At 38.2% G+C, this 23,090-nt stretch overlaps 2 protein-coding genes and 1 long non-coding RNA gene across 5 annotated transcripts; all 3 read right to left on the bottom strand.

The window, feature by feature from the left end:
* Window positions 1–3,818: 3,818 nt before the first annotated feature.
* On the bottom strand, window positions 3,819–4,721 carry LOC122643440 (ABSCISIC ACID-INSENSITIVE 5-like protein 3; the record flags this gene model as incomplete). The annotated part of the gene is made up of 4 exons (XM_043837062.1): window positions 3,819–3,930; window positions 3,967–4,020; window positions 4,122–4,193; window positions 4,278–4,721. Coding segments are annotated over 4 exons (585 nt in total), but the record flags the coding sequence as incomplete, so codon positions are not given.
* Window positions 4,722–6,620: 1,899 nt separating this feature from the next.
* Window positions 6,621–7,709, bottom strand: LOC122645041. Its single transcript, XR_006330446.1, has 3 exons — window positions 7,658–7,709; window positions 7,470–7,561; window positions 6,621–6,725 (listed from the first exon to the last, which is right to left on the bottom strand). It is a non-coding gene; the product is annotated as an uncharacterized LOC122645041 (long non-coding RNA).
* A 3,063-nt stretch (window positions 7,710–10,772) lies between these two features.
* On the bottom strand, window positions 10,773–15,956 carry LOC122645023 (polyadenylate-binding protein 3-like). 3 transcript variants are annotated; one of them, XM_043838379.1, is made up of 7 exons: window positions 15,533–15,956; window positions 12,750–13,528; window positions 12,586–12,663; window positions 12,327–12,416; window positions 11,682–11,981; window positions 11,231–11,455; window positions 10,773–11,148 (listed from the first exon to the last, which is right to left on the bottom strand). In XM_043838379.1, exons 1-7 carry the CDS (start codon window positions 15,792–15,794, stop codon window positions 10,924–10,926), a joined length of 1,959 nt encoding a protein of 652 aa, XP_043694314.1. In that variant the 5' UTR covers window positions 15,795–15,956; the 3' UTR covers window positions 10,773–10,923. The 3 variants fall into 3 exon arrangements, with proteins under 3 accessions (XP_043694314.1, XP_043694320.1, XP_043694326.1); XM_043838385.1 differs by having other exon boundaries at window positions 11,231–11,457; window positions 11,690–11,981; XM_043838391.1 differs by having other exon boundaries at window positions 11,231–11,450; window positions 11,692–11,981.
* Window positions 15,957–23,090: the final 7,134 nt, after the last annotated feature.

Genomic DNA, 23,090 nt, shown 5'->3' with positions numbered 1-23,090 from the left:
GACTAATTCAAGCAAAGGAAAGAGAAATAAGAACCGAAGACGAAAGACAGAGATATGCGCAGCTCACGGCAACCATTGCTTTCAACCCGAAATAAAATTATCATTCCCAAAAACTAATATCAATCGTTAGGTACATAATCTTTTATAGAATAAAAGTCCTAATCCTACCTTGAAACTGAAATAGAATCTGACTCTATGTTGGATTCACACTCTAGCTTTAACTCTACGTACGACTCTACCAAGAATAAAATAATAATAATCTTCATCTGATGTGTAGCCATTGGAGGTAAATGCATCAGTGAGGGGGAGATTGGAGATTATTTGCAGCTACTCTTGATTATGCTGATTATTGGTCATTATTCGTCCACGTGTATGCTACACATGAGGAGATTGAAGATTATTATTTTTATCCACTCAAGTCATTTTTGAAGATTTATCTGTTCCTGACATCTACTCATCAGTTGAATATTATTATTTATTTGTTTCTGTCATAAGAAACAATTTTATCTGTGAAGATGGTATTTAACAACAAAGTATATTTATTTGGTTTACTGTAATCTGATGATGTCTAGTTCATAGCAATCTAATGGTGTCTGGTCCCAGCAATCTAATGCTATTACTTGGTTTGCAATAACCTATATTGCCTATGCTATTACTTGGTTCGCAGTAACCTATACTGCCAATGCTGCTACTTGGTTCGCAATAACCTATACTGCCTATTTATCGGTGGAATTTTTTATTTGAGACCACTGTCTAGGGCTTAGGAGTGAGTTTGATCTTTACTAATCAAACCTTTAATTATGTGATCTTTACTAATCACATCATTGTTACCCTATTGATCGGAGTGCCTTCCTAGAGAAGGGCCCATGTGTAGCCATTGGAGGTGCATTGGTGGAGGGCTGCTAGGGAAGAAGGGTTAACCCTGAGAAGAAATCAGAATTGTAGGGTACAGAGGAGATTGCAATACAAAGAGAGGATGGGAAGAAGATCGCACAAGCACACAGCCACACAGGCCCTCAAACTTTTAACTAGGGTTTAATGGAGTTAGGATTTATTGGATTCAAACCAAAAATAAAGGGGATCAATTGGGAGAAAGGATTAGAGGGTTAGAAGATGAAATTGGGTGTCAAACTTACTGGAGATTCTACTGGCAGCAGCTTGAACAGATGTGAAGGATAGAACCACCTTCGAATTGAAGAAGACCCTCCCAGCCGTCACGGCATAAAGAGTCAACCAGATTCCACCAGTCCCTTTCCACCTTGATAAAACCACAAGGATGCACACTCACAAGGAGCAACACCCAACAGATCAAGGCAGCAAACAAAAGCTTTTCATTAATCAAAATTCGTGTTCCAGGCTTTGCCCTTTTACAACCTTATATAAAAGACTCAAAAATAGACTTCTACTCTAAAAAGGAAAGGCCTAACTCAATCCTTGACCTATTAGGTAACTTAAACTGACTAGGTAACTAAAATACTAAAGGAAATAGATTCAAAACACGGCTGGATTTATAAAGTCCTAATCCAGCCCAACTTACATCACATGACCACTTAAGTTGTCACATGACCACTTAACCAAGTCACATGATCACTTAAATTGAACCAATTGGATGCAACCAATTTGAACTGGTTCAATTAAAAAACATAAAAATAAACTAAGTATTGGGCTAATCCCGTATGCAACCTATATACCCCTAGTTTAGGCTCATTAAAGTGGCTTATTATATAGAAAACCCTTGGGATCAAAGGCCCAACATATATATATCACAATCCTAGACTTATTCCTAATAAAAGAAGCCCAATTTGGTGATAATTCTGCATCATAGGGTTTCGACTTTTTTCTGTTCGCTGTTACTGTGAGATAAAAGGGAATGAAAAAGGTGTGGTTGGGGTTTCAGTAGAGTCAAAGCAGAGGGATGGGAGATGGAGGGTGATACGCAACCCATTTTTTTTGGCTGGTATCGGATGAACAGTAATAAGAATGGAGAATAGGGAAGGAGAATGAGAATGAAAGAGAATGACAAGGAAGGATAATGGATCCTTCGGCTCTGATACCAAATTGGTGGAGGGCTGGTAGGGAAGAAGGTAAAACCCTGAGAAGAAATCAGAGTTGCAATATAGAAGGGGGAGTGTTAAGATGTGTTAGGAGTTGAGTCACGATGGGGAAGTGTCCCTGTCATGGACTACGTTGAGTCTAAGTTTACTTTCCTATTTAGTTTGTAATTAGGTGTTGTATTCTTACAAGGAATACAATTGCCGTTGGACAGATTTATATAAGTAAAAGCAGGCCACAATGGAAAGACATACTGAATCCACCATCGGGGGTATAGATATCTCTTTCCCATTGTTCTCTCTCCTTTCTCTTCCATACTTGCAGATACTGGTTACAGATCCTTGGTTTTGGCACAACTACAATAACCATTCCATTAGGTATTTCCTGGAAACATATTGTACAAAACCCTCATGAGGTCAGAGTATGATATCATCCCGATCTAAGATCCACTGACCAAATATCAGCCTCAAAAACCACATGTTAAAAACAACTCAACCAGAAGAAGATGCAAACAAGAACCACAAGCTAGTTTACTTCCATTTTGGAAGAATTAGTTACATTCCACAACAATAGAGATATACTGTGACATGGTGAAGGCATAAGCAGCTTCTTAAAGCCTCTGAAGTAAGAAAAGCAACTACGATGTGACTGGAGTTTTAAAAACAATAAATTAATAAAGGGCTGTCTTGAGTCAAAAAGCTTGTGAAGGGGACTGTAGAAACAACTTTTCAATGCAAAATGTGAATTTCACAGCATTCATGGGTTATGATTAAAAAAAAAAAGGTTATTCAAACATACCTGCTGAATCCTCTTCTTTGTCTCCTCTTCCTGCAAAATGGATTTTTTATCAGCTCAGAACTTTATTGATGAATATTAGAGCAGAATATCCTATAAGGACTAAAATTATGAAATAAGAAAGGTATCTTGGGGTTGTTTATTAAATACAACGGCAAACCGCAATGGAATTAATATCGCAGACTAGTTCTTACACCCCATGCATAGACTTGCATCAAAATGTCAAAAATACCATATACTACTGTAGATTTGCAGTGTGTGTAATTCTTGAATTTTGATCATCAGTAAATAACAAAGGCAACATTTAAATTCGAGGCAAAGAGAATAATAAGGAATTCTTCTGTAATAATTTTTTATTTTGAGGTGCTGCTTCCATGTCCCCTAGGTTATAGCCAGCAACAATTAATATCACATCAAATACATAAGCAATTTCAAGACATACCTTAAAAAAAAACTAATCAAACCAGATCAAATTAAGGAAATAGTCAATTCAATGTAGCAAAAAAAAATTTACACAATGAATATTCATGTAAGCACTAAGCATGTCATCAATGTTTATGTAACAATGAACCTGTAAGACATTTAATTCATGTTGAGCTTTTTCCAGTGGAGCTCAAACCGGTTATTACAGTTGGTAAACACTGACGAAGCATGTCATTCTCTAAATAAGTGAATTACTAACAGACACCCAACAAGCTTGATCATGTATCACTCATATTTTCACATCGAACCATATCAATAAGCGATAAACACCCATGAGGAAAGCCCTGTCAAAAAACATAATTCCCAGCTATTATCACAACCTGTTTATGCATAGACAGAGTCCTGCGGACCACCCGCTCAAGGAAATCTCAACAGTTGACTAAACAGTACGACTTGGATGAATCAAGTGGGACCTCCAAATAAGCCCTATATCAGGTTGGACAGACCAGATAGACTTATTCCAAGCAGCAGAATCGGTTGCAGTGGGGTATGGCTAAGTTTAGGTGGTCTGAGTTGCAAATCAAAAATCTGGAGACACAAACTTTATTATTCTCTTTAAGTACATCAAATGTTATCCATATTCCATCAGTGTGTCCTACGTATTGTAGCAAAAAAAATCGAAGTCGGAACCCACTCAGTGGGTGTCTCAGTGTACTCCACATGAGACATACTTAACAACTGATGCATGGACTGAAGAAGATCAAATGCTCACCAAACAAACTATATCACATCAGACAATTAAAAACTCGAAAGACCCAGAATTATAGCTAAATTGAACCGCACTGCAGTACCTGCTCTCTGGGAAGTATAGTGTTCTCCTCTTCAAGTTGTGACACCAGAGATTCAAGCTCAACCGTGTAGGCCTAAAGACAGATAATTAAGAAGTCATCCCAAACGAAATGACAATTTAAAAAAAAAAAAAAAAACCAAGAGGCACCGAAAATGACCTGTTTCCGTTCTCTCGACCTAGCCGCAGACTCTCTGTTCTTAATCATCCTCTTCTGTCTTTGCTGAGTAACCTTATCAACCGGCTCCTCCACCACTCGCCTCTTCCGCCTGCCTACTCCTGTTCTCTCCATTCCATTACCAAACACAGCAACCGATCCATCAATCTGTGGCTGCTGCTGCTGCGGTTGCTGAAATCGATTACTCAACATTGAATCGACAGGAAAAACACCTTGCGCTGGCCCCGCAACCTGCGTAACCCTAACATCTTCTTCTGTAACAGCTCCAGCTTTCGCTAGAAAATCCTCTAAAGTCATCTCCTCATACGCTGGCTCCTTAAAAAACTGGCCATCATCAACCCCTCTAAATTTCCGATCAACGCCTCCACTTCCTGAACCGGCAACAATATCTTTCCAAACTTTTTTGACCGACTCGAAGACGCCATTACCTTTGACGACGCCATTTCCGTGGATTTCTAGGGTTTTAAAGATTTTAGTTTACCTCTCCATTAGGAGAAACCGGCTAATCACCATCTCAATCATCTCTGAGCGCGTGAGTCTCGCGAACGGTTTGAAGCTGAATAGAGAGGTTCGAGAAGGTGCGCAGATCTCAAAGGAAGAAGAATAGGCCACCAGCCTTGGATGATTACATATGACCGTTAGAATATTCTTGCTGTCATTAGGGTTTCCATAATGTTAGTAACGACAAAGAATGTGAATGTTGGGATTTGCATAGATATTTGTTAGCAGTTCTCTTCTCTATCTTTTTTTGATAAAGCAGTTCTCTTCTCTATCTCTTCTTCTAGGAGGTGCCTCCCTCTGAGTAGCTCTGCAACCTAACACCCCTACTGGAAAAAAAAAGCCTCTACTGGCCATTTTGGCAGAGACGGGGCGGGTTCATAAAACAGTGGTTTTCAATATGAAGTAATTATGATCTACTTGGAAATCGAGAATATTAGCCATTGAGCAAGTCTTTCGTCGCCCCAGGACGAAGAGAGAAGCTCTTGATTCACCATGATGTGATAACTAGTAAACATCCACGTGGATTTGCACGTGTGGTACTATGTTGGGGTAGGGGGAGAGTTTTTTGAAAAAAGAAGTTACTTGGGAGGACGAGATCGCGTAGAGAGAGGGGAGCCAGGGGAGAGAGAGAGAGAGAGATACGTATGGAAGAGGGAGAGGGAAAGAGATATAGATGGGAGAGGGGATCAGGAGGGAAAGAGATAGAGTGTAGGAGCAACCTACCTTCTGTCAGAGGTTGCATATGAGGGAAAGTCGGAAAAGTCTGAGAGAAAGAGTGTGAGGTGTCGTGTCTTTTGTGTGAGGATGTCTAGTATGTGAGTGTGTGTGTGTGAGAGTGGAGAGAACAGGAGTATTTTTGAGAATCTGAAAAATTGGACAAAAATATGGAGTACATACATAGATATATATATATATATATATATATATATCATGGAGGAACCTCCAAATTCCAATTATACATGTACTTTTGTTTTGTGATATATATGCTTTATTCGACATTCAATATTACATACATCAATTTTGTACCTAAGAAGGAAAATAAAGATGGTCAGTTTCCAACTATTCATGCATTTGTAATGGATTCACAATTATAATACACGGGATGAAGGAGACATACAGAACAAAGTAAGTTATATCTAATTTTCTATGCATCAGAGGAAAAGAGAGATGAAGCGGTGTGAGAACCTATACTTCAAACAGTGAATGATTCAAGGAAAAGAAAGGTTACTATTTCATAAGTCATTATATCAATCTATTACATTTTAAAACTAAAATAGAAATTTTTAATGTCTAGTATGTGAGTGTGTGTGTGTGAGAGTATAATGCATGTGTGTATGTGTGTGTGTGTGTGTGTGTGTGAGAGAGAGAGAGAGAGAGAGAGAGATGTATGCAAGGGAGAGAGGGTAAAAATGTTTGAGAAGTGATCATAGAACAACAAAAAAAAAACAAAAGAAACAACGTTTGACAAACTCACAGTTTGGCGGATTTACTTGTTGTGACTGACTGTGTCCTCATAATGATAAGATAAGAGCAACTTAGAAAGGAATGATTAGAGGGAAAATAAGCAAAGGCTGAACTAATTAGTTGTCATGACTGAAGAATGGAACAGGATTGTTTTCAATGAAAAATAAAGCATTAATGAATCTTTAATGTTGGATGGAACCAAAAGCCATACAATTCCTCTCTAATGTTCAGATAATTTACTATACGTATCATGACCATGTCAAATCACATAACACACATAGCCCTGTTTACACACCAACGAAGTAATTAAGAGAATATCAACCTTCAGGATCATGGAGGAACTGAAATTTATAGGAAGCATTACCATGTTTATGGTCAGGTTCATGATGGTCATGATTATGATCATGAATTGTGTGATCTTTGTGATCTTCCTTTGAGTCCTCTGCATTAACTGCACTCTCAATTCTGGCAACTTTCCAATAATGTTAGTTATGAGCATTCACGTATATAGATAAGCTCAAAAAAGAGATGAACAAACGGATAAAAAAGACAGCAAACAACCATACATTTAAGCACTCGGAATCAATAATAATGGAACAAGCAATAGAAATGAATCACCCTAATCAGAATGCTCTCATTTCCAACATTTCAGCGGTTCAACTGCTAACCTTAATAAATCTATTCAAGGATAGTGCTACATGGAGGACCATAAAAGCATGAATTCAAGCAGGAGGGAACTTCGAATAGCCCTGGGATGAGCCTGCAACATGCAATTCAAAGTTTACACCTAGGAGATCTCTGGGCTGAAGAAATAAGATATTGAGGAAACACAGTCATTCAAACTATTGACAGCGAAAAGTTTTTTGAAGATTAAATTTTCAACACAATAATCGAAACACATAGTGACATCAAAACATAAAACACATGTAATTGCATAAATTTATTTAATTCCAACTCCTATGCATCAAATGCACAAGCACACGAACACAACATGAACACAAAGAGGATCCAAAGCTGGATGAAATATTTGCGGACAAATGAGCAACATTAAAGAAATTGGATTTCGACAAAAAGGTCTAAAATAGTGTAATGGGTTAAGAAGTCCTTGGAATATAATTAAATGAATAAGTATAGAAGAAGAATGTTTTTCATTCCTTAGCAAATGCCACCAGAAAATCATGGCAACAGGCCCAGGCAAAGAAATATAACCTCTCCAAATCAAAGCCTCCAATCCCAAGAACATAATCCAAATCAACTTTGCCAAATTTAGTTCGCTTCAGATGAGCAATGCCATTTATTTTCTGCACCCAGTAGCAGTGCCAACAGAAAAATTAAAACATTAAATATTCAAAGCCTCAAGGTACATGTGAAATTAAAACAGAAGTGCGATTTCTAACCTTTATGTGATGGATCAAGGAAGCAATTTCTGGTTCAATGACAAGGTCAGCCGGCAGGCAATGCAGAAAATAGAGAAGTACATCAGTCTCAGTTTAGATTAAACTATTTCTGATCTCCCAGAAAAAAGAGGGGGGAGGGGGGGGGGGGACACTATCTTCGAATTTAATTTAACACTTGTGAAAATTGCTGCAATTGTTTTCAACAATGCAATTGCTTGAGCTAAGCTGACCAAAGCTTGGCTGACTCGAACCAAATCCAAAAGTATGTCAAATAAGTAATTTGTTCAACTGCCTCATTGACTGCACCTTTGGGCTTGATCTTACCAAGGTGAATACCGGCAAGTTTTGCATCGACCAAGGTTACAACACCATCCAATTTGACAGCATTGAAAACTTCATCCTCTGCATAAATGTATGGACGATTGTTGATGGATTTGCTAATCCTTAGACTAGGCAAAAAGGTGCGGGGAAATAATCGAACAGTCAATACACAAGAAAAATCAAACAACCATCTAACTTGGAGATCTGGAGCTTGAAGCAAGCAAGATTGGCATGGGAAATCCAACTAGTCCAAATCAAAATAACTTAGAATTAACAGAATTATTCGCGTCACCTTCCTCAATTATTCTTATTCTGATAAAGAAAAGAGTTGAAAAGAAAATACTACCCGTAACAAGGTTTATCTGACTGAATCTATCTACAAATCAAACACGAATAAGAAGAGCACCATGATGAATCAGTTTAACAACAAAATTAGATTAAATTACAAGATGGGTTTCTATTTTTTTTCAACAATTTGAAATTTAAAATCGCTTTGTTCATCAAGAACTAAAACTAAGAAGATAAAGAGAGCATATTGTTTGATGAAAAGGGTAGATGGAACTCACAAGAAATGGGTGAAGGCTGTCGAATCCAAGAATAAGATTGCCAAGGTGCCCTTGAAATCCAAATTAAACCAAACACATCAACAACAATTCTAATAGCAGAAGATGAATTAGAACGGTTTTTTTTTTTTTTTTTGAGAAGAAAGAAAGAAACTGGGTACCTTATGGTGGCGCCATAGTTGCTGATCATAACACGCAGCATTCCACTATTGACTTCCAATAACAGGGGCATATGTGATTAGTGATGAAAATTGAATACCTAAGACTGCTGGATTGACCAGTCGAGGAAAAATCAGTGAGAGGAATATAAACAACCTTTGTCAAGTAGAGTTGCTTCAGACATGTTGCCATTGGAGTCTCCTACCAGTAGCTATCACCAAATAAAACCTGAAATCTTCCCTCCACTTCTCATGAACAATCTGAATCTGAAAATTCTATCAAAAATCTGACTTCGAATAATAGGGGTACCGCAGACCTATGTGAGAGACGGGAGTAAGAGGGAGATAGGAAGGAATCAGGACAGAGTCATGTGAGAGTGAGAAGGCGAGAGACGGGAATGGAAAGAGGAGGAGACAGTCGTGCAAAAGGGAGATAGCATTGAATGGGAGGAAGAGAGGGTAAGGGATGAGTCGTGTGAGAGTGAGAAGGCGAGAGAAGGGATAGGAGAGAGAGGGAGACAATCATGGCAAAAGGGGATAGGAATGAATGGGAGGGAGGGAGGGAGGGATGGTATGGACATGGGGGACGAAGGAGATCATGGAGAGAGAGGGTTTGGGAGGATAGGTGGAAGGTTGTTTTTTTTTTTTGGTAAAGAGAATAGGTAGAAGGTGCGAAGAGAATACGAAGGTCTGCAAGAAAGGAAAGTAGTATTTTAGAATTAATTCATAAAAAATAAATTACCCACGAAGTACGAGTTTGTGCGTTTATAGTTTTTTTTTTTTTTTGGTAAGAATGGGATTCGATAGATTTATTGTCATAAAAAACGATTTTAAGAATTAAGAAAAAATAAAATAAAAAAAGCTAAGGGTACCTAAGATTATGAAATTATGAGAAATAATGACATAAAGATTAAAAATTGAATAATGAAATTTTATATAAGAATGAAGGGTAGAATAGGTAACTAAAAGATTTGCCACAACATGCTTTTATATAATAGTATGAAGTATGATAGTATGAATTTTTTTGGTAAGAATGGGATTCGATAGATTTATTGTCATAAAAAAAGATTTTAAGAATTAGGAAAAAATAAAATAAAAAAAGCTAAGGATACCTAAGATTATGAAATTATAAGAAATAATGACATAAAGATTAAGAATTGAATAATGCAATTTTAGATAAGAATGAAGGGTAGAATAGGTAACTAAAAGATTTACCACAATATGCTTTTATATAATAGTATGATATGATAGTATGATATGATATGATTGAACTCTTAAATACCGAATTTCATTAGTAAACAGCCGTGCCCCAGATTATCTGTGGTTAAAAGTAGGAGTGTCAACCGGTTCAGATGTGCCTAGCCAGGCCTCACGATGTTTAAATCTTGCATCGTGATCGTCTGTTTAAGTCTTCGGATCAAGCCTGGTTGGGTTAGGTTGGGTTTCGGGCTATTAATTGCCTGTTTAAGTCTTTGGACCGGGCCTGATCGGGCTAGGTTCAGTTTTGGGCTATTGATCGCCTGTTTAAGTCTTCAGACCGGGACTTAATTGGACTGTGGTCATATTTAACTCTAAACGGACCATAATTGGGCCTTATGTGCGTATTACTAACCTAAACATTGACCAGGTGAAAATTTTCAAGATCCAATTTCCAAATGTTCAATTCACAATGTTTTAAAACCAACAAATAAGGTTGAGCTAGATCGGGCTAGCATTCGGTTGGTCTGGTCGGGCACCTGACAAGCTAAGACCCCACTCCAAAATCGCCTAGTTACTAAACGTGTCAGGCCGGGCCAGGATTGAAATTGAATTGACACCCCTAGTTGAAAGTACGCCATCGTGGGTGAAGGAAAACTCGATCCTCCACTTTATACTGATATCAGAACAATTATAGAGCAAGTGGTAAAAGAAAATAACTGGAGATGCAAACAAAAAATTAAAAAATTAAATGTCGATGTCTATAGAGCATACTCTGAATCTCAATTCTGTCAATGACAAGCAACGAAAACAAACAGAAGAAAAAATTACTACCCCTAAAAGAATCTAATAATAAATCTTTATGTAACTAACCTCCAAAAAATTTATACCCAACTGATGAGGGCCAATCCCTATTAAAATAGTTTAAAGACAAACCCCAAACAATGAAAGCTCCTCAAGCCCTCTATCAAAAAATGGGGCCCTACTAACACACGCACACTGTATCCAATAGCCAATCAAACCATGGTCACTCGTTCAGCGACAATGAACCAAGCTGGTCAGCAGCGTCTGATCCTGTAGCTGCTAGTCGGAGAACATCCATTGCCTCTGCAACTTTTTTCTTCAGAGCATCTGGTGATTCTATGAGATGAAGGACCTCTGTTTGATCCATCTCCAGTAACATACCAGTGACTTTTCCAGCAACATCAGGCTCGAGGCGTTCGACAAGAGGAAATAATTGCTCCCCCAGCATCTGCAGTCCACACAATGAGATATGAATCACAAAAAGGGAACAACAGAAGCTTTAAGATAGATAAGAAAACACAACTACATACCATGCGTTGTTGCTCTGGGGTTGCTGAAGCCAAGGCAGAAGCAAGTGTTTGAATGGGAACTAGTCCAGGTCGTGATGCCTCCATTGGAGCCACAGGCACCCCAGACGCATCCAGCGGCAAATGCACCATTGGACCCATAAGCCCCTGAGGTACCAAAGCTGGGTCCACCCCGTTATGTGCATTTGGCATGTATCTAAATCCTTGATTTGCATTACGCTGCATCAACTAAACAAGGGAAATGTCAGTCGATTATGGTGAACACATGGATCTAATAACAATTCCAATTATTCAATTGTATATCTCTTTTCAGGGTCACGTGTTTCCAAAAACTTCCACAGAAAATATTTAGGTGCTATATCTCAGTAGCATAAGACTTGTGGTTGCTTTTGTTGTTAATGTCGAGCAACTAATATATGCAATGCAATGGGATTGGATCAGATAAATAATGCACCTGCTGCTGCTGCTGCTGCATTTGCTGTGGGGTTCCACCCCTCCTTACACCCATCCGCTGTCCAGGTTGTCCTTGCCTCTGAAGGTGGTATGGCAATAAAAAATTTGGAGCAACGCCAGGACGAATCCCAGGCAAGAGTTGCTGCTGGAAGCCATATCCTGCAGGCTGCGGTGGAATAAGACCAGTACCTTGACCAAAATACAACTGCTGAGGGGCAAGCCTAGGCCCAGGGTGAAATCCAGGTATACCCGAAGCCACAGGCGCCATTCCACCAGGAGCCCGCATCTGAGAAAACTGTGCCTATGGTAGAGAAATAACGAACAGATCAATGTATGTTGGCATGGAAATCATGGCATTGATAAATATAGATATGTAACATCAGTTTTCACTCTCCCCCCCCCCCCCCCGGCTCTCAGTTGTAAAGATTCCTAGGTTTCAGCACTCAAGGTCTGAAAACAAGAATATGCCAGCAACCAAACTAGGCCAGGAAGGAAGGCCAAGAACATCAAAACAAGTATATCAGTATTCAGGATTTCTAGAACAATTTAACACCAACTATATGATCATTTGATACATAAATAGGCAACACATATTACCCGAAAAGGGACAAAATATTCATGAAATAGGTAAGGAAAGGTACATCACCTGAAGCCTTGCCTTTCTTTCTTCCTTCCGTTGAGCCACAGCGACATAAAGAGGTTTCCGTCCAATCATCTTCCCATTCATTTCACTAACCTGGAAAAAAAAATAGTTGATATTTTACTCATGGATCTGTGAGTGATTGAGCAAGTGCATGTGTGTGTTGTATAAATAAGAGCATAAGATAGTGAGCAAGGTTGCAGTTGCCGGACAAATTGTCTTGAAGGGTACAAAAAACTGACGCTGGAAAAGACTACCAACTTACAGCTCTACTAGCTTCCTCGGGGGTAGAAAATGCAACAAAACCAGATCCCTTGCTCAGACCTTGTGGATCAAGCATAATCTAAGAAATCATAAAAAGATGTGCTCAGTTAAACAGAACTATAATATCAGAGGAGCAGAGAAATGGTTCAATGGCAGGAAATATACCTTGCAGGATGTAATAGTTCCAAATTCTGAAAACAACTCCTTCAATTTTTCATCATTGATACTATCATCTAGATTTTTCAGATATAAGTTGGCCCCTTGAAGTTTTTCCAGCCAACCATTTCTTTCCTGTTCATATTTGGCCTTCAACTCAGCCTCTCTTTCAGCTTTCCTCAGAGCCCTCCCAACGTACCAAACATTGTCATCATTAAAAGTAGTTCCATTCAAGTTCTCAACAGCAGAAGCAGCGTCATCTGTGTTCTTAAAATTAACAAAACCAAAGCATCTAGAATTTCCATTTGCATCCCTCATAACAACCGCACTAGTGATGGGACCATACTTGCCAAAAATTTTCTGAAGGTCTTCATCAGTAGTTGTGTCAGACAAATTTTTTACATATACGTTAGTAAACTTTGGAGAACCATTCGCATGATCTCTTTCTTGACGGCGAACAAAAAGACCAACATAGACTAGTTTATCATTTATCAGCATCCCATTCAACCGTTTGATGGCATTTTCTGCAGCTTCCTCTGCATCAAACTGTACAAATCCATATCCTTTTGACTGACCATTGCTATCAGTGGCCACCTTGCAAGAGAGGACAGTACCAAAAGCAGCAAAGGTGTCATGCAATGCTTTGTTATCTATCGATGTGTCCAGGTTCTTAATAAATACATTAGCATATCCACTTTTCCGAATACTAGGATCTCGATGAGAGAACATAATCCTTATTGGTTTCCCATTGATGGGCGTAAAATTCAAAGCCTCCAATGCGCTACTAGCTGCAATTACAATTCAAACAATTCAGGTTCAATACATAACAAAAATAATCATCATTATTCTCACATAATTATCATGATCATGGAGACATATTTTTTTTTTAAATATATGAATAATCATGGTGACGGTGTTAGGAGTAAATAAAATTAATTTACTCACTAAAACTAAAGGTACTCAATTCTCATTTCTCCAAAACAGCTTGATGTTGAAAACAAAAGTATTTCACAATTGATGGCACAACCCAAAAGGTCTATGGCCAGAAAAGAACTAACATCCATTCAAATAGGAAATAAAAAGTAAATTCGTTCTCTCACCCTTCTGGATTTGGGGTGGAAATGGGGGGGGGGGGGGGGGAGGGAGAAAAATTACAAATAAGGTTCTTTCTATATAGGTTGTCATTAACAAGTCTTCATAAGAAATAAGACCTTTGAGATGGTGGTAGATGCACTAAATGAAAAGCAATCTTGACACGCTGAAATGCTATTCAAACAGAACATATAAATGCAACTTTTATGTTGATTGATTTTTCCATTGCACAAACAAATGCAGCATTATATTTTATTTAATTGTAGTTCATATATAATATGCTACAAGAAGGTTTAATTTATAAAGTTACTCATCACCCAAAAAAAAAACTGAATAAACGTTTTAGTAATTTGATAATACATAGCCATATGCTTCATTTTATTCTTACAATGTCAAGAAAGACAAAAATAGAATCAACGTATCATGCCTAACAGTCAATTCCCTACATTCCATTGATTACCACATCCCTCCCCCCACCCAAAAAATACCACACAGACAAAATTTTTGGTTGTGTAATGCATAGATTTATCCTCGCGAGAGGGTTCGTACGACCCCAGGGTGCAGTTTTGCACCAATAAGGAGGGAGGGAGAGTTACGAATTGTCCAATATGTAGGGTCCACGGGTGGGATGTGAGAGGACGTGCACCAGAATCTGCACACAGGTGTCTTGCACTCGTTTTCCCTTTGTTCTCTATCCATCTTGTATTATTGGTGTTTCTCTGCTTGAAAATGCTTTTTCTAGAAGAAATAAATGGCAAGGTTTAATTACATCTACAGTGGTTCTACTCCATATCATAGCACATTTTCTTAACTAGGAGTTATAAAATTTCAACAGTAACATTGTAACATTTGAACTTTCATAGCCTTCCACGCTTGTACAAAAACGGCATGGTATGCAAAATTTCTCGTAATACATCTCAGGATTTCAAAGAAAACAAATGATCATTAAATATGATACTTTAAATTTGTAATTAAGGAGGAAAATGATTTTTCCATTCCAACAATCTCTTGGGCTTGGAGGTAGAAACAACAACCTGTCTCCCACATGGTGATAATCAGAAACTGGTTGGTTAAAAAGAGATGGGAAAAAAAAAAGAAGCTAATCTTAGATTCTAATTCAAACTCCTGTTAGTCATCAAAATAAGTAATGAAAAACCATTACGAGTTACAATGGCAATAATTAAGCAACTGAAGCACACAAAGACTTGATAGCACATTATTATCCAACTAGAAAATCAAACAAATAGATCACAAGGAATTTGATTAAAACCACATCCAAAAAAAAACCCCATTCCAAAATATCAAATATGAATTCAATAAGAAACAAGACGACCAAACAAATAGATAAAAGGAATTTAATTAAAACCAGACCAAAAAAAAATTCCACAATATCAAATATAAATTCAATAAGAAACAAGACGACGACGATAAACATTGAACCAAGAACGACAACATACATCGGTAAGAAAATAAAAACTATAGCTCTTTTGTTTTACATTTTTCCAGGGATATATACCTAAAGCATATGTATAATATATCCATCAACATTAAAACCCTATGTCAATCGGAAACCCCTGGAACGAAGACATGCATCAATGTCGGCATGAGAACTATAATTCCGATCTCAAAAAAAAGAAAAAAAGAAAAAAAGAAAGAAGGATTACATAAGGTAATCAAATGATGGATCAAAGAGTTCTAACCATCCTGAGAGGTGTTGAAATTGACATAAGCATAACCAAGAGAGACCCTCCTGATCTGATCCCTGCATACCCTAACCGATACGACTGGAGCAATATGGTTAAAGAGATCATACAGTTGGGCTTCGCCAACTGACGGGTCGAGATCCCCAACGTAAAGCGAAGCATTGACTAATGCTCCTCCGGCAGTCTGTACTTGCGTCTGTTGCTGCTGGGGAGACTGTTGTTGGATTGGCTGAACGGCAGTTGGAGGAGCATTCGCCATTACAGTTGCAGAGATTGAAGGATACAAAACCAAAACGACACACAAATCGATAGAACACAAAGACCAACAAAATCTGAGGTCTTAGTGTTAAGGATTTAGGGTTTTGATCACAGAAGCCACAAATGGAGAATGACAACTAGGGTTTCTTTTTTCGGTTTTTGATTTTCTTCTTTTTTTTTTAAGGTTTTTTTCCAGATACAGAAATAGGGTGAGGTAAGGGGGGGAAGGGAAGGGAAGGGAAGAACTAAGAAGTAAGAAGAGAGCGCTTAAACCGACGCGATGTTACATGCTTCAGTGCTAAGGATCTGGCACGTGTGTATTCTGACCTGGCAACCTATAAATAGATTTTCCACGTCGATGTGTACTTTTTCGTTGCCACGTGTGATGATGGAAAAGAACGAGAAATGGACGTATTTACGTTAATACCCTCAAAGTCTTCGTAACGGAATCGTCCAGTCGAGAGTATACAGCTTCTTCGCCCGAGGTTTGACGGTGAGGATCTCTCGGGCAGTTTCTTTCCGTTATAAGACGTTGGAATTAAAAGCTGAATTTATTTTCCTTTCGTAACTGGAAGCTCCGCTCAGAAAGACGCGTCGGTTTTTTCTATCTAAACACACCGTTTCGGGAAAATTATCACCTCCAGTTTGCTGACCGGCCCAGTTCCCCAGATCCTCTAATAGGGGGATGGTGGATCCCACCCGGGCAGGGTGTTTGGGCATGGGTAGAGAGGTCATTTCAGCCCCCCTTTGTTAGAGGAACTGGGCCGATCAGCAAACTGGAGGTGATAAAGATCCCACCGTTTCGTTCATATTTGAAAAATCATGTCCGAGTCAAGTCAAAATTTCTGAAAATCTGATCTAGAGTCGTGTATATTAGGTTGAAGGAAAAAAAAATGATAAGAATCGATCACGCCCCAAGTCAAGTAGTGCCCTTCGAATCACAAACAAAAATTGTTCTACTTGAGTTATAGGGCATTTCACCTGAGTCAAAAACAAAATCGACAAGTCTGATCATTTTTTAAAATCCCATTAAATTGTTCTACTTGAGTTAAGTAAAATGGTAAAAACCCTCAAATCCTCTTGTTCGATAGTTCATTGAGATAAAATGAATCCTTGAGTTACTCTACAACTTCTCGATTGATAAAAACTACGAATCTTCTCTCTCTTCTTTCTAGCTTATCAAATTATTCATGAAGTCTTTACCGAAAAAAAATAAAATTATTCATGAAGTAAATGGTAAACAAAATGGACTTGTGTAGAACCTATACTACAAGAAGAATATATGTTCTAATTAGTCACATTGGTCCTCATGAATGAACCTCCACCCTTTCGTTTTTTTTTTTTTTTTTTGGAAGTGAAGTGGGGATGAAGGAGAGGATTTCAATTTTGTTTTCCGATTGATGAAGCATTATTCACTTATACACAAAAATTTTGATGAACTCTAAATTCGTATTGTATACAGCAAAAGCTTCAAGAAATTTTTACCAAACTTTTCAATGAAGAACAACAAATTCATGATGTGTTTTCTTCCTGTATTTTTCTAAATTTTTTATTACTTTTTATATATTTATTATAATTAAAAATAGAAAAAAACATGATTCGCATTAAGTAAGCTTGACCGGGCCAAGTCACTAGGTTTTCTGAAAGGCGAGTCCAGTAAGATAATATGGTTTTCCAACTATGATTTCATTTTTGTTGGTAAATCTAACTATGATTTCATTAGAAACTCAGAGATGGTGTTTTATACACATTCTCAACATAAATATTCTCACGGGCAAAATTTGGATGAATACACAAATACCATGTGGAGTAAATGACGTCTGATATTTGTATTTCATTATGTGATATTATTTTAGTAGAAGGATTGATATTTAATTTAACATGTTTAAAATTATGAATTTCTACTATTTATTTTTTGAAAATAATGGTATTCTTAATTTTTTATATTTTCATAATATTTATTAATGAGATTAATAATTATTATGAAGTTGGAATAGGTAAGATACCCAATGAGATCCTACAATTTCTACATTTTTTAACAAACAATGACAGAGGATTGACGAGGTCACTTGTAGGTGACAACCCTTTACATTGGAACAAAGGCAGAGCCATATGTTCCAAATAAGGAAAGATCATGTAGGCTCCGTCAACGTCTAATATAGGGAAGAGAAGGGTGATAAAATCATTTTTTTTAAATGATATTTTTTGTAATTATAATTGTGTAACTATCTTAAGGCACCGTTCACAGTCGCTCACAAAAACATCTGATGATGACAATACGGAGATCGAAATGACCAAAATCCCCTCCCCCTATTTGATGAATGGTTCGATCATCATATGCGACCATGCATGAACCCTTTCTCCCTATATTAAGTTAGGGGCGCTGTTCTCTGTGCTGCAGTACAAGCTGTGCCTAGGCACATGAGGGTGGGCACACTGACCACCCTACCCTCCTAAGTGACAGATCCATGTGCCTAGATACATCCTACGTTGCAGCACAGAGAACATTCTCCCATTAAGTTATTTATAAACATGACAAGAGAAAGAGGTTTTTGAGCCCGATGGGGTGAGAGAACCAACCAATGGAGAGCATGAAACACATGCACGGTCCATTAATATTGGTAGAAAGGCCTATACCGTTTGCTTCAAAGAGACTTTTCCCATACGATAATTGTACTTTTCAAATGAAACCTTTATTTATTTATTTTTTGGGTAGAAAAATGAAATCTTAATTTTACTTCTTAAAACCAATGCATTTGAGTGCAAAATATAGTTAAATTTAAGGAGAAAAGATCTCCACGCACACATTGTGAGATACTTTCCCATACCCTCTCATATGCTGACTTTGGGAGCCACGCATAATTTAGGTAATGTTAACAAAAGATTTTAGAGAAAATTACTGTATAATTTAATGACAGTCCCTTCCTTTGCATATTGAATAATGATTCTCCCCTTCCTTAAAATCGAAAGATTCTATCAAATGTACCCATTCCGTTAAAAAAAAGAACCGCTGTCGAGTGTTAAAAATGCAATAAAAAAAAAAAAAAACTATATTACTCTCATCCTTTCTATTGAAATCTTCAATACTTCAGGGGAGTATGAAAGAATTAGATTCTATTAGTTTCACCTTTTGGATAGGTAATGTAAATAGGTTAAAAGAAATATGTACCTCTATCATGGTCATCACTACGTACTCCAATGTAGTATGGTGGATTAGGATTTCGTACTCATATGACTCATAATTATTCTATATTAAGTTATTAACTAAGCTTGCTTTGCAGCTATTGAAATATCACTCAAAGGTTTTCCTTTCTCTCAAGGTACAAAAAGTCTGCCTTACCCAAAAAAAAGTGAATAAAGTCTGCTAAATGTCAATATACTCAGACCTAACCGGACTAAAGTATGAAGTCAGCTCTATATTTTCTTTATTTTCTTTTCTCTCCCTCTCTCTCTCTCTCTTTAGAATTTTCGTTATGTGTGCAGGTGTTCTGTAGCTTTTTGAATAAAGTTTTCCTCCATGGCGGCCTGGTGGAGAGTGGAAGAGAGAAAACCCATGACTTGACCTCCATTAACACTCTCCTTATTGTTGAAGGTCCAAAATGCTTCTCCCTCGTTTATGACCATTTATCTCACCCCATTGGTATTTTGGAACCCCCACATTGAAAGGGTGGATGAGACATGCAACCCCAGAGACTCCAGCTTGAATCTTCTTTGTGTCATGGCAAATTAAGTGTCAACTTATATACGTGATTATCAACTTTTGCTTAGACCCTTAAACGGGCTTTGTTGTAAACCCCAAGTGACGGTTCCATGGCATTGTGTGCATTCATCATTGTAAACACACCACCACCCTGCAGGAATTGATGGAATCCCACCCCCCTAACCATGTTCTTAGGTACGGGGATTGGTACTCGTATCAGTCTCGGATGGAACCTATAGGGATCAGCTATTATTATTATTATCACTTTTCAACACTTGTTTTAAGGCATCCCGTCGACCCCTTTCTATTGTGTAATATATGGAATGGGCATGATGGAACCTTCATCTTAGAGGTGCCACAAGCTTAATCCCTTCTCCAGCTGGTTGTTCAACCCTAGGAGGATTTTATGCCGAGAGGTCTTTACAATTCTGGGAACATTAATGCCACTCCAAAATAGTCTTACCTAAAACAATTTCCTCATTTTCTAAAATTGACTTCAATGATTTCATGATTCATATAACCAGGTGACTTTGAGCTGGTCAATAAAAGATAAAATGAACACAGGCAATCAGGATAGAAAAATTGGCCACATAACAAATGGCTCCTAGTATAGTATTGTAAAACATTGGCATTGAACATAATACAAAAAACATAAAAGAGATATACCTTCGCAAAACAATAATTGTATTCCTGCAATTGCAGCCTGACAGATCCGATCACTTAAGTGAAAAGAAACAGATCCAATCACCTGTACAGTTCAGACTGCGCAAAAAAAGTATGATATTGTTTCTGTTGCTGCCTGACAGATCCAATCACTTGTATAGTTCAGGCTTCAAGATTCCAACATAAGGCAGAAAATAAAAATACAAATACGAATGTGTTGCTCATGAAAAGAAAGGATTCCAGAATATTACAAAATGTGAAAGATGGCACCGAGCTATCAGTAAAAGGAATTTTAAAAAAAAAAAGAGAGAAAAAGTAGATCATATAATATTACCAGGTACCACTTAAAATTACCTCTAACCTAGCTTTTCATGTCATCATTGTCGTTCAATCTTCTCAATTTAATAAGGTAGATTACGACTCCAGAACAAAAGCATTATCCCCCAAATTCAGAGGAAGGGGTGATAAGTGCCAACCATTTGGGGAGGGGGAAAAACAGTATCACAGTTGTATATCATGGTTGATATTTGGTATCCCACAGGTTTCTTTTTCAACGGTATGGTTTCCCAAGGTAGCTTCTCACTTATTCAAGCAAGCTTACAGCAAAATCTAGCCTCTTTGCAGATATTTAACAAGTTACAAATTATATTACAATTACCGGTTTTTCAGAAATCCCCCACAAGAAAAACAGTTCTAACTGTAATAAAATTGCTTTTGGCTATAAAAGAAATTGTTCATGAAAGCAGAAAATTATTCATGAAACTTATAGACAGCTAGGTTTGCCCCCACCAAAGTATTTAGCCTACATAGTCCTAGACTCAAAAAGCCAGTCCCTTTGGCATCCGAGGCTAATGTCTCATCCAGTAGAGTGTAGAGATGTAGTCTCTGATAGTACCATTGTTTTTTAAGACTCGACTGGGGGAAAACTTATGAAGGGCCTGGTTCCAGTTCAATCCGGTTTTGACCAAACAAACCGTGGTTCCAAGAAAAGGCGAAAAAATAATAAAAAATATAAAATAAAAAAAGAAGTCGACTACCCAGTTAGATTCCAGTTTTGAGAAAGGCAATTGAGTGTGGACTGCACTGAGAAAAGGGACAGTTCGGGATGACTGGTTCCACTGCCAGTTCTGTCCTGTTTAAAACTAGGGAAATTTACGAAACACCCCCTGAAAATGGGTCGAAACTCGGATCACCCCCTGAAATTTGAAAATACTCAGATCACCCCCTCTACAGTAACTGTGTTAGTATACTGTTAATTATTAGTGTAAAAGGACTATTTTACCCTTGTACTAAAATTTTGGAACCACATTTACAATACTACCCTTTCCTTCATCTTCAACCTAACATACTCCATCGCCGCTGCTTCGCCCTGGCAGCACCACCGCCGCCGCCTCCTCTGCTTTGCTTTAGCCTTGTGGTCCATTCCTATCACGCCATGCTCTCTAGATCTCTCTCCGTCATCTTCTTCCTCGCAATCCAAACCTGCCGATTGAGTTGGAGAAGACAATCAGTAGTGACCTTCCGACCTCAGTCTGTACAGGGAGAACCAAAAGAGGGTTCCAACAAATTAGAAAAAAAGAACCAAAAATGGAGCTTGTGAGGTTTTTCTCTCTGGTAATCTCTCCAAGCCACCCCAAATGTAAATGAGATGCAATATAGAGAGAGAGAGAGAATCCCCCAAAACGCAAAGAGGAAATTTTATCTTTGTTGTCGTTAATGGCGACTGGTTGGGTCAAATCGTTACAATGCAAATCAAGAGCCTTTGAAGACGTTTAACACCCAAACCCGAAGCAACTCAACCACTTGCTCGCCTCTTCGAGTTGCAGAAAGAGCATTCAGAACCTCAAGGACGTCGTCGACACCACCAAGAAGAAGCCCAGGAAATCAAACCCACCATCGCCCAACCTTCCATCCAGTCTCAGACATTCAGGAGGACCTAGTAAAGCTGAATCCGGTTCAAACCCATCGAATCGGGTCCGACGCAATTTCTCCGCTCGTCCTGCCGAACACCGGAACCCTTTTTTCCGTCGCTGACCGAGCTGCCTGAGGGACACCCATCTCGCAATGTTGTGGAGATAATCTTCCACACGAGCTGGTCGCCTAAGGTATCTCAGATCGATATGATGTTCAAGGTTCAACACCTGCCCAAGACAGTAGCTTGGTTCGAAGAGTATAGAGAGATGGTGAAGTCTCGTGCTAGTGGAGGCAATCCGAATAGCAACACCAGCTGCGGCGGAAGCAGCAATATTAGTAGTAGAGAGGATGATGATGCGCGGTGTGTTGGGGATGGAAATGAGTTGATGAGGTTCCACTGCCTGGGCCCTATCACTGGTTGGATCTATGACGTCGGTGGTATGTATACGTTTTCCGACACAGATGCGGCTATATGTAATTTCTCCGGCAGCGGAGTAGCTCACGAAGAGAGTATTGTGAGGAAGGAAGACGATCATCGAATTTGGGATTTTTTAAAATCAAGGGTAAGATTGTAACTATACTATGTTCAAGGGTAGTTTAGGGTTTTCAAAAAAATTAACTATCTGACTTCATTAGTTAACAGTGTAAAACTAACGGTAGGGTGTAATCTGAGTATTGGGCTCTAATACAGGGGGTGATCTGAGTATTTTCAAATTTCAGGGGGTGATCCGAGTTTCGACCCATTTTCAGGGGGTGTTTCGTAAATTTCCCTTAAAACTATGGATGCTATAGTAGAAACCATAGTTACAACTTGTTAAGTTGTGTTGTAATGTCGCAACAAAGGTGGCTGTACACCAGAAGGAGAAATAGATAGTAAAGACTCTCAAACTAGTTCCAGTAATGGAGATCGAAAGCAAGGGAAAAGAAAAAAAATGGGAGAAGAAGGAAGAGATAGCTATTGCTAGAGAGAACAACAGCCTATATTATAGATCTCTCCCTCTACAATTCCTTTATAGATAA

This window comes from Telopea speciosissima, chromosome 1, assembly GCF_018873765.1.
Source record: "Telopea speciosissima isolate NSW1024214 ecotype Mountain lineage chromosome 1, Tspe_v1, whole genome shotgun sequence".
Lineage (NCBI taxonomy): Eukaryota > Viridiplantae > Streptophyta > Magnoliopsida > Proteales > Proteaceae > Telopea > Telopea speciosissima.
The sequence above is the reverse complement of the archived record's forward strand: the minus strand, read 5'-3'. Positions and strand labels throughout refer to the sequence as shown.

What these genes read in the sequence shown, in the direction of transcription:
- LOC122645023 (XM_043838379.1), bottom strand. Translation starts at nt 15,794, where the DNA reads ATGGCGAATGCTCCTCCAACTGCCGTTCAGCCAATCCAACAACAGTCT. An exon ending in GAACTATTACATCCTGCAAG is followed by an intron (nt 12,664 to 12,749) that starts GTATATTTCCTG and finishes ATGATTTCTTAG; the next exon opens with ATTATGCTTGATCCACAAGG. An exon ending in CCGAGGAAGCTAGTAGAGCT is followed by an intron (nt 12,417 to 12,585) that starts GTAAGTTGGTAG and finishes TTTTTTTTCCAG; the next exon opens with GTTAGTGAAATGAATGGGAA.